The 14,703-nt window shown below is 38.4% G+C and overlaps 2 protein-coding genes across 4 annotated transcripts; one reads left to right on the top strand and one right to left on the bottom strand.

Moving 5' to 3' along the window:
* Positions 1–596: 596 nt before the first annotated feature.
* On the bottom strand, positions 597–5,525 carry LOC131798238 (alpha-1,6-mannosyl-glycoprotein 4-beta-N-acetylglucosaminyltransferase). 2 transcript variants are annotated; one of them, XM_059115900.2, is made up of 4 exons: positions 5,330–5,525; positions 3,804–3,875; positions 2,229–2,312; positions 597–1,849 (listed from the first exon to the last, which is right to left on the bottom strand). In XM_059115900.2, exon 4 carries the CDS (start codon positions 1,842–1,844, stop codon positions 675–677), a length of 1,170 nt encoding a protein of 389 aa, XP_058971883.1. In that variant the 5' UTR covers positions 1,845–1,849; positions 2,229–2,312; positions 3,804–3,875; positions 5,330–5,525; the 3' UTR covers positions 597–674. The 2 variants fall into 2 exon arrangements, with proteins under 2 accessions (XP_058971883.1, XP_058971882.1); XM_059115899.2 differs by lacking the exon at positions 3,804–3,875.
* Positions 5,526–7,104: 1,579 nt separating this feature from the next.
* On the top strand, positions 7,105–14,145 carry LOC131798227 (acid-sensing ion channel 1-like). Of its 2 annotated transcripts, none has more exons than XM_066168681.1 (7): positions 7,105–7,780; positions 9,246–9,466; positions 10,555–10,711; positions 11,695–11,757; positions 12,240–12,269; positions 12,878–12,969; positions 13,487–14,145. In XM_066168681.1, exons 1-6 carry the CDS (start codon positions 7,135–7,137, stop codon positions 12,967–12,969), a joined length of 1,209 nt encoding a protein of 402 aa, XP_066024778.1. In that variant the 5' UTR covers positions 7,105–7,134; the 3' UTR covers positions 13,487–14,145. The 2 variants fall into 2 exon arrangements, with proteins under 2 accessions (XP_066024778.1, XP_066024777.1); XM_066168680.1 differs by having other exon boundaries at positions 12,240–12,423.
* The last annotated feature ends 558 nt before the right edge of the window (positions 14,146–14,703 follow it).

Below are 14,703 nucleotides of genomic sequence, written 5' to 3'. Positions count from 1 at the left end.
AACATTTCACCATATGATCTAGATTGGGCGGCAGCACGGTTGGTAACATGCTAACTGATTCCAACGACTGATTGCCTTTGGATGTTTTACATTTATTATCGAATTCTATCAACGATAAACCGCAGAATGCGTTCAGAGCATACCGACAAGGGCAATATGGTTTCCTCACTGGGGGAAGAGGGGGTTTCTGTCACCCGTCGTGGCTTTTGCGAAGTGAAAATGGGGATCAGTTATTTAGGAAGCCAAATTTTGATGACAGAGAGGATGATAAGAATGACAAAGTTAATTACTTTGTAATTTAGTATTATCAACTGAGTTTATAGCGTAAATTGGCCACCGTGAAGAGTTTAAAAGCCGACGTTTCGAGCGTTAGCCCTTCATCAATCGCTCTGACAAAGGGCTAACGCTCGAAACGTCAGCTTTTAAACTCTTTACGGTGGCCAATTTACGTTATCAACTCAGTTGATAATACTAAATTATCCTGCTATACTCTTCCACCGACTCGGCACCACAGTTTCTTTAGAAACTTATCCCTTTTAAATAAATACTTAATTCATTGGGGTCGAGGGAATCAGATTCACAGACGTACATCTCTCTAATGAATCTAAGTGCCCTTTAATTTTTTTAATTACACTACACAATTCGACTAGAGAGTGGCAATTCAGATACTCTTATCACGTCTTCTCCCAAACGTCTATCTCCCTTAAAAAGAGCCATTCATCTTGACTCTGTGTGACTACAATCCGTAAACACTTCATCTTTGGTGAATCTGTCAAAGTAAAGTTTGCTTTGCCTTCTACAAATGATCCAACTGTTACAAAGTCTCCACAGGATTCTGCATTAGTACCAGGCCATGACCAGGTACTTCTGGATTTCTCAGATTCAAAATTTGCTTGAAGGACACCAAACTTTAACCAGTCATTCACAGCTAAATTAGAACCAGTGTCTACAAACACTTTCTCTACATTAACAGCTTGATCAAACTTCACAGTCACGTGGTCATTAGTATGAACAGTCTTTCCCCAAAAGTATCCAGAACCACCTTTGTAAGCATCTTGAGGGCTCCCCAGATTTGATGCTATCGACGAGGAAACTTCCGCTGCTGGGTTTAATCCGTTGTATTTATGATCATAAAGGTCAAAGTATCTATCATAAGAAGCATTTCTCATCCACTCCTTTTCTTTCAGAGAGGATCGAAGACCTTTGTGTTGAAAGAGAGAAGCTGCAGGAACTACCAAGTGTACATTACCAGTTCCTTTTATCATTCGCCAATACCATATTAACCAATCCACGGGCATTTCGTCATACATTAGATAAAAATACGATGCAACATTCTCGAGATCTTTGGCCTGATAAACTTTTGCGATATGACCCATAGCGGAGATGTCAAGCATTGGCCAGTATCCCTTTTGGGAAGAGATAAACTCGTCCATCTTTGGAATTAAACTTGGAGATGCATTAACATCATCCTCAATGTGGAGGTAATACGTAGAAAGATTTCTACTATAACACATCAGAAAGGCAAAGTCTAAATTCTGCTTCGAACGCCATCTCCTCCTATCCTGCGAGTCACCATATTTCAGCTTAAGATTAGACAAATCAGGATAAAATTGAGGTGATGTTTCAATTACATGTAGTAGATCTTCCTCAATTTCTTTCCAGAAGAACTTTAAAAGATCTAGAGCTGCATTCGCTTTTAAAACTTTGTCAAAGTCTGCGAGGAATACAACTATGAATGTTCTCTTTTTGTCAGCGTCATTCATTTTGTCCAATAAACTTTGGATCGTTTTCAAGAGATAGTTTGCCCCGTTGGGTCTGCTTATTGAAGTCACACCTATCGTCATGTGCCCTGAAAGTGAACAGAACGTAAACTTCAGATGATAGACCAAAACATCGCTGAGTGTTATTTTCGGTTCCTTGCACTATGACATAGCCTGCAGAACCGGCATGATTTTTAACGTCTTACAGGCGAACGGGCGTGATTCGTACTTCACGCTCGCCTCGCGCTTGCCATTTTTTGACTGAAAGACGCAAAAAATTACACTTGTCCTGCAGGCTACCTTTGAAACATCTGCGAGGAAGTCAACCAAGTGGATTGGGCGATGTAATAGTTGCGCGCCATTTTTAAACGCGAGAGCTGCACGTGATGGAGCCTGGGAGCAAATAACACCTTCATTGAACATTAAAAGACTGAAAAATAATCCAGATGAACTTCACATAATACTTACTCTGTTGGGATGGATATCGTCCAAGTTTATTCACCAGTGAGCTTCTTAGGACTTGACCACTGGGGCACAAATGATTTCTTATTTCTACAAACGAAAACCACACAAACACGATATCAAAAGCATACAAGGAGTTCAAAAGATGGAGTTCATTGGTGTAAAATATGAAGCATTTGAACTTAAAGTGATGTAACGAAAAAATTGGCTTAGATTATGATGAGCAACCTGCCTTTATATTCCATTTGTGATTTATCGTTGGTTGCCAAACTTTGAAAGTTTTAAAAGTGCTCTACACACCACTGATCTTGATTTCATAGTTAGAGTTTATTCTAGGGTGCGGCTTTGCGGGATTTGCGCAATTTGAAACAAAATGGCTCTCGTATCAATCAATGGGTCACTGATTGATACGAGAGCCTCACGCGCATTATAATTTTTAAGCCTCTACATGTCACAATTGCCTTCCTATTGACTAAGCCCCCACGTTACGCTTCGTTGATTAGTGTGTTACGCCAAGCTGTCTAGCTTTGAACTTTTATCAATTATGTATCAACATTGTTCCTTTAGGGTTAGAACCTCCAGTGCTTTGTCGCTCACTCCCACAAACCTTGTCCAAATATTTGGGTTAGCAGTTTTATCGAGAGCTTTAATCCTCAGAGATCGACAAGACTTAAGCCCAAACATGTTCACTAATTAATAAATTAAGAAGTGTATTAAACTTGATCTAGTGAGTTGAACAGTTAGCTGAATAAAGAAGAGAAGCCAGAAAGATAAGTCGTAACACAACTTTTCGTTTTCTCACTGAGCAGAATATGCAAACACGTTCGAACACCTTTTTGGATACCCTCTTTCATGCCACCTTCTCAAAAGAGAAGTTTGAATCGGTGTCGCATTTCTGTCGGATAATGCGACAAGACTAGTCGAACGTGCGGCAGAAATGCGGCAGCCGATTCAGACGTCGAATTTCTGCCGAATTTAATTCGTTGAATTGAATCGACACGGCAGAAATGCGACGTATGAACCGGGCCTATGATCGAAGCATTCTACACTAATGTTTTCTCTTTGTTGTTATTATTGTGGTTTCCTTTGTTATTGTTCGCACTAGATTTTTTTGGTTTTAACACAGTGAATAACCACAACATTTTTGCGAATTATCACAGTTTACAAAAACAACATATAGACGTTGAAGTCCCATACGAAATACCCCTGAGACAGTTGAACAGTGGAAATGTCACAAAACTATGGTTGATGTTGACATTAATTTACGCGTCATTAAGTTTTTGTGAAAAGGACCTTCACAAACGAAATATTTTTGCATATGAATGATCTTGTTTAATGAAAATCAGGAGAGTGATGCATTCATTTGAGACACGGAGAAAACTATGTCGAAGTAAATGGTGACGAATCTCGAGAATCTTTGAGACCAGTCTTAAATTGACAAGACACCCAATAAAAAGTAATATTTCATTTGCAACGCGCTTCTGTTGTTTTTTATCGTGTTTGCACGTTCAAGCGATGAAAAGCCCAGTACATCAAACAACATTCCTAAACATCCTATGGTTTAGGCAAGAAGCCACGCACCTTATTTTTTTTCTCATTTTTTTCCAGGTACTTGCTGCTATGGCTTGATTTGCTTTTGACCCGTGAGTTTCTCTACATTTAAATGTGGAAGAGATGTTCAAACTTAAAAGTATGATATTACTATAATAAACAGTATTAGAGAGGTGCAAGATTGCGGACTAGTCAGACAAATACAAAGCAAATGTGACAAAACAGAAACCCGACAGTCGGGCTGGTCCTTGGTTAAATTCCCGCTAGTTAAAAAATGTTCACAGACTTTAAATTATAGGTTCTATCACACTTCTTGATAGTAGCAGATATTTGTTTAGAAAAGCCAACCGGTTTCGAAATTATGTCGGTTAATTTTTAAAATCGCTGAGCATTTCTAAGCAATCACTGATCTGAACTCTCTCGTTGGGTTTGCGTGAGGTTTTGTATGAGCATTTACTGAATATTTCTGTCTGTTTGTATTTTAAGCCTACTCGAGATCGTGCCCGATCATCTGATCTAAATACGCCGATAAACAAGCGATCTCTGAGTAAACACAAGCTTGGGAAATTCGTTCCAAAGTGGATTAATTCAATTGGTCTTTAGTTTCTCAGCATTTCGAGACAAGCACCAATCACTCGAATATTCTGCAGTAATATTCACTCAATTAATATATCTCTCCGGGCAGAAGCAAGAACATTGCGATTTTATGTTGCAATCAAGTTCGGATATTTCGTGAATCGCTTGACATTTCGAAAGGAACGATTGAGACTCCCAAGAGGTTTGAAAGAACCTTTTAGTAGAAAAATGCATGTAATCGGATTAGAGGAAGCCTAACTACCAAACATTTAGCCAAAGTTAATAATTGTCAAATGAATTACCCACAATCTTGATACACAACTTTTCGTTGCAATGTTTTGTCTGTTGCACGTTAGAATACTAGAGAGCTAATTATCAATGGAAATGAAAGCGTTGGCAGGAAACAAAATTTTAGTTTCGACTTACAGCTTACAGCTTCGTTAGCCAATGCATAGATGACTTCGATAAACGCCACAAGAAGTATACTGTAAAAGCGTGAGACTCGAGTGAATAAAATTACTGAGAATCATTTAAGTCACGACCGGCTTAGTTTATCGTTAACATTAGCCCTGTCTTCGTTTAGTTTTAAGGTGATATACAGTTATGAAAACACCTTGGGTAAAATTGCTGCACAGCCCCCTACAACATTATGCATTCAGTTCTTGACTAGAGAAAACAATGACAAAAACAACACATTTCCATCGGGAAAACAGATTTTTTTTACAATAGTATAGGCTCTGCGGAAACTTTACCACACCTAGGAATAAGCGAAATTAGATTAATTGTTGCGTTAGAAAGACCGAAAAAATCATTTGGTTGACAATATCGCTTACTAAAAATTAACGCAAGATCAGTATGTTATCTGACGGAATCATGGCGCGCAAAGGATCTTTTTAAGAGCCCGCTGCCATCGTGACACTGTAATTTAACACAGATTTTCCCATACGCAAAGCTCTCGGTTTCAAAGTTTGTTTACTCACCGATTCCAATAGGAAATTCGCCGACAATTTCATTTACTTCTGTTCGTCCCATTCGCCCATGAAGAAAAACACATATAGAAAAGGTACTTATCGTTAATATCACCAGCACTTTTATGGAACATTTCGAATAAAATAGTCGCTGGATTCCTCTCCTCGTGGACACCATCATTAACTTGCGAAAGGCGGCCGCAATAGATCGTCGCCTGCTTACTTGTTTGTTGTGTTCAAAATCCGCTGACCGAAAAAAATTATAAAAATATACAGCTGGACTAGACAGTGGATTATGGACTCTGGATTTTCGCTCTTGCAAGGCAGTTAAGAATAAATGTTTGGTTGGTCTTCGACGAGGAGTCGATACAATTCAATAGAGAACCGAGCCACTGAAGCGAATTTTAAAAAGCTGACCACTATAAGCGTAAGCCTCTCATCAGAGTAAATCGTTTCCTGTTTTTCCCACGACGCAGAAATTTTTGTTTCTTTAAACACTATAAATTCATCTGTTAACGGATCGTTCCCACACTGGAAACTATTTGTTGCTTTGTTTTTTACTTCCCAGGAGCTTAAATATTTTTAAATGAAGCTAAAAAGCGAGATTGGGGAAGTTTTCAATGGTTCTTTCGAAGTTGCTCTACACATAAGAGTTCTAAGGAACACGAGCTGGTCAAGGATTGCGCTCATAACCGAGAATTTCGCGTTCTTCAAGGAACAGTGAATCATTAACAGTTAACAAAAACATGAACAATGTTTCATGAGCAGAATGAAAAAAAATATGTATTTGTGGGGTATGGTATGGAGACCATGATATTCCAAAGTGCAGTAATCTAATTAACATGCAGTTTTCGGTTACTCTGCGAAAGGAATGACTTGGGAGTTGCTAAGAAAAGAATCGAGTCCACAATTTAACTCTTCCACGAAAAAGGCGGTCACACAAGCTAATAGTTTAGAGTCCAGTCCAATATTTATGTTTTTGCAAAACATACGCAGGCACAGTTAGGTGTTTTTATCTGATATGATACAGGCCCTTTCTGTTTGTTTTTGGGCTGTGAACGTACCATAGCAATTGTCTTCAACAGCTTCCATTTGCTTAAAATCCTGTGAATTTCCGTCGTCGTGTTCTTGATTGTTTCTAGATATTTTAATTTTAAGCTCTTGAAACCGACAAAATGATATGAACTGAGAATAATAGAAGACTAGAAGATTTTGGTTGTTACAAAAAAAAATTCAACTTGCCCCCCCCCTCCCCTCTGAAGCTCTGAAGCTCTACAGCACTCTAATGATATAATTAAATAGACCCCTTTACACTCCGGTTGGCGACCACCTTCACATAAACATACACACCCACACTGGATACAGATACGTTGCACCAAGGAGTTTGCAGCTTTAAAATTCAAAATTATTCAAATAATTTCGGTATGTTCATAATATTTATTTATTTTTAGTTTGTCACCTGTATATACAGTGGTCATAGTTTATCTTTTATTAATGACTTCACTTGGGAAACACCAAATGCAAAATAATAAATTTTGAAGGGATAATTATGATCGATACATCTATAAAAAAATATTTTTTGCTTCAACTTTTTACTTTAAAACCTGTTATCACAAAAGTATCAATATATATAAATTTAAACAACATATTAGAATATCTACCTCAGATTTTATGATTTCCGTAAAGCTAAAGTACAAATAAACAAATGATGCCCAATGATTATTCATATCGGATCAAAGTATTAAAGCAGGTACTTCAGTCAAATTTATCCCATTGTTGCACGAAAACAGTTTTTTAGGGGAAGGCAAGGGTCCACTATGGATCCTGCATTATCTAAAGCAGAGTTGGGAGAAACAAAATATCCAAAGCGAGGCGAGTCATATGATCTTAACCACACTTCTGACGGTCAGACTGCTCAAGTCTCGAGTCAGAAAGCAGAAATAGAGAAAACATGGAATAAATTTGTCGAGTCGTCCACTCTTCACGGTTTGCTTCACGTCTTCTCCAGCTCAACTAGAACGCGTCGCTTTCTATGGGCTGTGCTTCTTTTGCTGGCAATGATGTGGTTTTCATTTCAGTCTTTCAAGTTGATTGAGAAGTATTACAGGTACCGAGTCACGACAAAAGTCAGTTTGAAATACGACCCCATGCCGACTTTTCCAGCGGTGACTATCTGCAACTTCAACGTGTTCAAAAGGTCTGTGGTTAGAACGTCAGCGTATGAAGAAATTTTGCCCCAGCTTCATGCATCCGTTGTTGAAAAAATGGACTTGCCCGATGTCAATGATAGCATTGACTTAAACAAATATCATGACTTAAACCTCACACAGTTTTACATCGATGCGGGACATCAAAGCGATGATACTGTTAATCATTGCATTTGGAACGGAAAACCGACCTGCGATCACAGGAATTTCACGTCCGTGTTGACATCGATGGGACTTTGCCACACTTTCAACTCAGGTAAATTTTAAAAAAATATATTTTCTCTTTGTGTGAAAAGCGACAGGGCGTGCATTTGGTCATAAGCAAGTGCAATTTACAAGGGTTAATGATAGTCAACATAACTATACGACAACTCATCTATTACATAGAGGATATTACATGACCGCATGGGGATAGAATTTTATCTTCGAGTGCTGAAAGTATCTCTCACGAGTGAGCGAAGTCGTGGAAGAGTACTTTCAAAAGTACTTCAACACTGGAAGATAAAATTCGTATCCCCAAGCGGCCATGTAATGTTCTGTTTATTTTATTTATACTGATGAAATTTCAAATATCCTCACACGTGAAAGATAAAAATAGTATCTAGTATCTTCACTGCGCGCGATGAAGATATGATTTTTTAGTAAAAGGAAAAATTCTGGTATTTCATAGGTATCTATATAATAATATTAAATCCTAATATAATCTCCGCCGAATGCTGTTAATTCGCAAAATCAGTTGAAGCGTGTTTCCTTTCTGAGTTGTCTGCTTTTATTTTACTTCATATGGTGAGAAAACTCTTAAAGGTACGTTGACACAAATATTAGGCAGGTCATTTAAAAAATGTGTTATTCATGAAAATCGTGTCTAAACAATTGACACTAAAACAATTGTGTAGTTTTTTTAATCATCTTTTTTTTCAAGCCAGCACAGAAAAAAAAAAAATTTTGAAATAACCACGTTTAACTGTCTTTTATAAATATTGCTGTACTCACAGTGTTTGCTCTAGTGTTTAATTAATTAAAACACAGTCAGTAACGAGTTTCAATTTACATTTTTAATAAAGTTCGGATGTAACGCGCGCTCCCATTGGTTGAAAAAGCGTTTTTCATCAGAGAACACGCCATCTAACAATTTGTACAATGTCTGACCATCTACCGGCCGGACTTCTCTCTGGCTGTTTTTTTTTGTTTCGTTTTTTTTTTTTCCCAAAAAATTGACCCACAAGTCTTGCATGACCTATAACACGAACATGATAAGGAGCACTTAGCTTCAATTGATACAGAACAACCTAAAGGAACCCAAAGACGTAGCGCCCTTTGCAACAGAACAGAGAACAATCAAGGCCTGATTGGACGAGTCTCAGGGAGCAAAACTGGCGCGAGAAGCTTTCCAAAAATGGAATGCTCTCTTTGATTGGCCCATTCCTGAAAAGAAGCGTTGTTCGAGTGAAAGCTGCTGATCCAGGCTTGGAACAATGTTGTATTACATCCCTGAACGGTGGCGAAGGAGACTAGATTGACACGGGCAAATATGTGGCGACCCATTCTCTTTCTGCATCATTTATCATCATTCATTTACAGGCGAAAATGCGGCAAAAAATTTATCTTCCTTTCGGGGACTTAACATAATCGTACATGACGGAGCGTTCCGTGAGGATTTTAGTTCTTTTTTTGTGTATTGTTTTGCAACTTTTTTTGTTTTTTTGTTATATTTTTGACAGGAAGAGATGGTCAACGTCTAATGCGAGTAAAGCAGGCAGGTTCCAATCGTGGATTACACTTGATATTGAACGTTAGACAAGAGGAATATTACGGGACGACATCATATGTTGCCGGCCTCAAAGTTCTCATTCATGATCAGCAGACTCTGCCGCTGGTCTCTCAGCTTGGCTTTGCTGTGAGTCCTGGTACGAGTACATTTGCGGCGTTAAAAAAACTACGGGTAATAGATTACATTGTCTAATACTGTCGGATTTTTTTTTTGTGAACTTAGTTTTGTCAGCTCATGGGTTTAACAAGTGGAAGGCTTTAACCCCTAAATTTCCTCCGATTCTTACAACATCCATACAATTTCGAGCAGAAAGGTGATGAAAAGTAAGGATGATATCAGTTACGGGATGTCATTTGAGTTCACCGCAAATTTTCAGATCTAATTCCATAAGAAATTTATGGCAGTAAGTGGTGAGAATTTATGTGGAAATCTTAGAAGTGAAAGACTTTTAAGTCTAAGAAGCATAAGAATGTCGTCCTGATCGACAAGTTGCATCTCAAAAAAAATTCGAGACGATTGGAAGACATCCTCCAAAACATTTTTTAGGTTTCTCTTTAATTGGATTGTTACGTCAGTATCTCGCCCATTGTTAGGATTCTCTTTTATTGGATTGTTCAGCAGTATCTTGAGAACTTTTACGATTCTCCTTCATTCGATTGTTACGTTAGTTTCTTGTGTAGTTTTAGGATTCTTTTTAATTCCATTGTTACCCTAATATCTCGTGCACTTTTAGAATTATCATTCAATGGATTGTTACGTTAGTATCTCGTGCACTTCTAGGATTTTCTTCCAATGGACTGCTACGTTAGTATCTGACGCACTTTGGGATTCTTTTATATTAGATTGTTACGTCAGTATCTGGCGCACTTTTAGGATTCTCTTTCGATGGATTGTTACGTTAGCATCTCACGCACCTCAAGGATTCTTTTTCATTGGATTATTACGTTAGTATCTCACGCACTTTTAGGCTTATTTTTCATTGGATTATTGCGTTAGTCCTTGCACACTTAGGATTCTTTCTCATTATCTCGTGCATTGATTGGGATGTTACGTTAGTCTCTTGTGCCCTTTAGGATATATTTTTCAATAGATATAGCTTCGTTAGTACCTCGCGCACTCTTGGGATTCTCTCTCATCGGAGATAGGTTAGTTTTATGGACAAAGTATAAGGCGCATGGTGAAGTTAACCACAAAAATTAGGAATTCTTTCGAAACTCAATTGAAAATTGCTCTGAAATTAAAGTTCTGTTTGACCACAGACAATCAATCTTCCAAAACCTTACGAGGGAAACTGCCATGACAAAGAGATTACTAGCATACCTGGCTATAACAAGTACACGATTCCTTCTTGCCAAGAGATTTGTGTGACCAACTTTGTAATAAACAAGTGTGGATGCAGGGACGCTTTGATGCCGGGTAAGTCATTTAAGTTTAACCATTTGTTAGCTTGCAAGGCGCTCATCAGATCAGCAGCGAAGAACGCGCGCTTTTCTGTCCACCGGAGATCTGGCACTAGTAATGGTATAACGGTATTAGTATATACTTAAACGGTGGATAGCGTCATAGGCGGGCTCTGATTGACTTCTCAAACTCCGAATATCCTTTGTTATTCACTTGAAGCACAGAGTTTGCACCCGAAAATATAATTGTCGTTGCAGGAAAAAATGAGCTACTTTTTTTTTTTGTGCCGTATTATCTCACTGTTTTGGTCTAAAACAACGAATCACCTCAGAGTCAGTGGCTGGCGGTGGATATCAATGCAACCTCGCTGCTTCACCACTCCCACTTCGATGACTAGTTGCTAATGCTCAGGAGCCGATGGGGCTTCTGATATGATGTACTTCGTTACGAATTTTAAATCTTGATCCCCAAGCAAAAACTCAGCTTAATTCAGGTTCTATAATTCTTTTTCTTGCTCAAACTGTTAGGTCTTTTAGATGACAGGTATTTATGAGTAACTTTATGAGTAACTTATGACGGTAAAAATTAAGCAATGCATTCGTACCGCTGTGTCCTTCTCAACATTTTAGCTTGTCATTTTTGCAAAACCATTATTTCGGATTAATAATACTCTTATTATTGGGTTATGGCTTACTAAAAATCATACCGCTAAATGTTAATTGAGCGCTGGTGAATAACTTCACACACTTTTGCACATAAATGATATCATACCAAAGTTTACAGGTACATAGTCTGAAGTGTCAGCTGTCATTTCGACCCATTCCCCACGGGCACCCGTGCGAGAGATGGGGCTTCACCCGGGGGTTTGGGCGAGGAGACCACTTACCTATCAGATTAATAAATGCGTGCGCGGAAAACATGGGGGTTCACTTTTTATGAAAAAGCGATAAGAAAATCAGTGCTCTTGTTAATTTTCTCTTCTCTCGACTTTTTCATAGACATAAACAACACCAGAGTGTGTGGATTGAGTGAAATCAAGAACTGCCTAGTGAAAGAGATGAGTATGTAGACATTTATATTACTTGTTTTGTAATACTTATGATAAAGTCTGTTAAATCGCTTGTATTTAGTCCAAAGGTCAAAAAACTTTCAGAGTCTTCGACTGAGTTACGGAGAGGAGCTGGGGAACGAGTAATCTCGTACTGAGATCCTGCCGTGTAACTGCACCTGAAATGAACACTCTCAACCGCTTGGCCGTGGAAGGTCTGGGTAAGACACTAGGAGACAAGGGTATACCAAGTGTTTCATCAAGATTCATTTACTTTCCAATTCCGACTCCCTGTCATTCCAAATAGATGAGGTAGGCCAAGACGTAACCAGGAGACCCCCTTAGCCTTTCACTGCATACCCTCGAAAGCATTTACAGGAGGATTCCTCCCTTCCACAAGCCCTTTCACAATGTCATGAAAGTGGCGTTTTGAACTCGCTCGTACTTGAGAGGTCAAAAGATACTTAAGTTAAAATGTTGCATTGCTCCTTTCAGGCAACTTTTACAGTAGAATAGATGACCAGTGTGAGTGCCCAGTACCTTGTGAATCCATCTCTTTCAATCCCATATTGTCATACGCTGCCTTTCCGAGTAAAAATTTCATCAAAAGGATCGTCAAAGAACATGATGGATCCAATGTTACACCAGACTTAATAAAAAGAGGACAAGAAATATTGAGGTATTCGTATTGTAGTTTCGAAAGGTGAAGATTGTGTTGAGCCATGGAGCGACAAAAATTTAAAGTGGCTGAGCAAAAGTCAAACAAAAGTTAGCGAGCGTTGACCCTGAATTTGTTCTATTTTATTCCATTGCTTTTTATTCTGTGAGGTCATTTTGTTATTTGCTATCACACAAAGTTCAGAATATAATCTCTCTCAATTACTTGTGATGAGGCAGTTTCGTTGATAAGTCTCTTGAGGTTGTGTACCTACGGCCACACATGAATTTTGTCTTGTTACTAAAGCGAAGGATTCTCGACCAATCTATGGTGGAAATAGATTAACAAAACAATGAACAGCTAATGAAATCAGAAAATACTGACATTTCATTTGGGAAATAATACCTGAAAAAATCTGACCTGTAGTTGGCTACTTACCACATAAGTATTTATTTCATATTTAATACTTCAACAGCCAGAATCAGCTGGAACTGCGCGTGTATTTTCAAGAACTCAATTACCAAGTCATCGAGGAAATACCTGCTTATAACTATGAAAGTCTTTTAGGTACGTGTCGGCGCAAGATCCACAAATTGGACTTAAGATCTCTTGAAGTGCATGGTCCAGTCGTCTGGGAAAAAAATATTTGGTGATAACAGAGAAATCGAATTTTTCGTTGATCAGAGCTCTGGGATGGCTTAATTTTTAAATATGTTACAAGAATATGTTAGATATATGTTATATATTAGAATATATATATCACTTCTAATTGTCACTTTTAAAAACGATCCTCTTTTCGGTCGGGTGCTTAGTTGCCAGGCCTCTGAGAAAGGTCTAGGCCGAAAGTGACGTCACTTTGGTTATAATCCCGGTGTTTTTCAACTGTAAATTACTTCTATATCGTGCCAACAATTTTCTCCTTTCTATCGATCATGAAGGTACCCATAGTCTCTCTCTCTTTAAAACCTTGACAGCTATGCCTATAACTGTGAGAATGAACATTTCTTAAAAGATCCTAGTTTATCACATAATTGTTGTTGGAGGTCAAAAAGACTAAGATCTTCTTACCTTCTTTTCACCACAGGTGAAATCGGCGGTCAAGTTGGTCTCTGTGTTGGTGCCAGTCTCTTGACCGTGCTTGAATTCTTTGACCTCATAATTGCTATCGTTGGGATACGGCTAGGATTTAGATAAAATCACGCACTGAACGATATAATAGCGTACAGCAGGAGCCCATTGCTGCTTACAATGAGGCCTTAAACTACGGTAGAAAATTGAAACAAATCTTCAAGCTTTCACCGATCCATGCATCACCAGATGATCAGACCTTTGAAGCCAAAGAGATTTATTTGCAAAGTTTAGGTCTTTGATTTAACCTCTAGACACGCAACCGGCCCCCAGAATCGCAAACTTAGCTAGGCGTTTTAGCAAGCTTTTGTAGCTGCGAATAACCCCCGTGAACTACGAGCTCAGCTGGTTGGTTAGCAAGTTAGTGTATTTTAAACATAGCGAGAGTCTTCTCTGTAATCATTAATGTTTAAGCAAAGCATAACTTCTTTAGTTTAGAAAGCAATTGGTGTCATAATCGCTAATGGTCATACGCAGTAGAAAGTAAAAACGACTGCGGTAAAGCCTTTTTAAAATACTCGATGTCATCCCTGGCAATGCCGCCCCAACTCACCTCCCCAAACCAAGTAACCAAAATCATTCCTCAATATATTACTCTATAAATACCTGTAAATTCAAGTCACCAAGTCTGTAAAAGTTGTTGAATTCAATAAATAATCTGTCTGTCTCAAATTTTCAGTAAACAAATGTTTGTGGTATTGCGATTAGTGATCAACGACTCTTCTACTGGCGATCTCAGCCTGGGACTTACGTGACTGGGGAAAGACTTGGGGGCGCCTTGGAAATTGGACGACGTGACTTCTATTCTGCAAAGGATAATTATATTACGTCTTTGAATCCAGTCATGCGTCAACATTAAGTTGCTTGGTTAGTTACGCAAAGGAATTGACAACTAGAGCATCCACTGTGATATCCGAAACATCCATGTTTTACCGCAGCTAGATAGAAGCGACGATTTTCTTTCGTATGAGGGAATACAAAGGTGATCAAAACCGTGAAAAAAAAAGAAAGGTTAAAAGGAAAAATATATAGACTAAAAGAATTTGATAGCGATTTAGTAGGTTAACCAACCGAGTTGTCATAATAGCAATTTAGTAGGTTAACCAACCGAGTTGTCAAGGCAACTGGAAGCTGGTCAAAATGTAATATTCATCTTCATTATCTCATCATTCT

This window comes from Pocillopora verrucosa, chromosome 6 (assembly GCF_036669915.1).
Source record: "Pocillopora verrucosa isolate sample1 chromosome 6, ASM3666991v2, whole genome shotgun sequence".
Classification (NCBI taxonomy): domain Eukaryota; kingdom Metazoa; phylum Cnidaria; class Anthozoa; order Scleractinia; family Pocilloporidae; genus Pocillopora; species Pocillopora verrucosa.
This window is presented reverse-complemented; position numbering and strand designations above follow the sequence as displayed.

Bases quoted from the DNA above. Each gene is read 5' to 3' on its own strand.
- LOC131798238 (XM_059115899.2), bottom strand. From the start codon at position 5,498: ATGATGGTGTCCACGAGGAGAGGAATCCAGCGACTATTTTATTCGAAA. The intron at 2,313-5,329 runs GTGAGTAAACAA...TTTCGTTTGTAG, and splicing joins CGAATTTCCTATTGGAATCG to AAATAAGAAATCATTTGTGC. The intron at 1,850-2,228 runs GTAAGTATTATG...GTTCACTTTCAG, and splicing joins ACGATATCCATCCCAACAGA to GGCACATGACGATAGGTGTG.
- LOC131798227 (XM_066168680.1), top strand. From the start codon at position 7,135: ATGGATCCTGCATTATCTAAAGCAGAGTTGGGAGAAACAAAATATCCA. The intron at 9,467-10,554 runs GTAATAGATTAC...GTTTGACCACAG, and splicing joins CGGCGTTAAAAAAACTACGG to ACAATCAATCTTCCAAAACC. The intron at 12,970-13,486 runs GTACGTGTCGGC...TTTTCACCACAG, and splicing joins TAACTATGAAAGTCTTTTAG to GTGAAATCGGCGGTCAAGTT.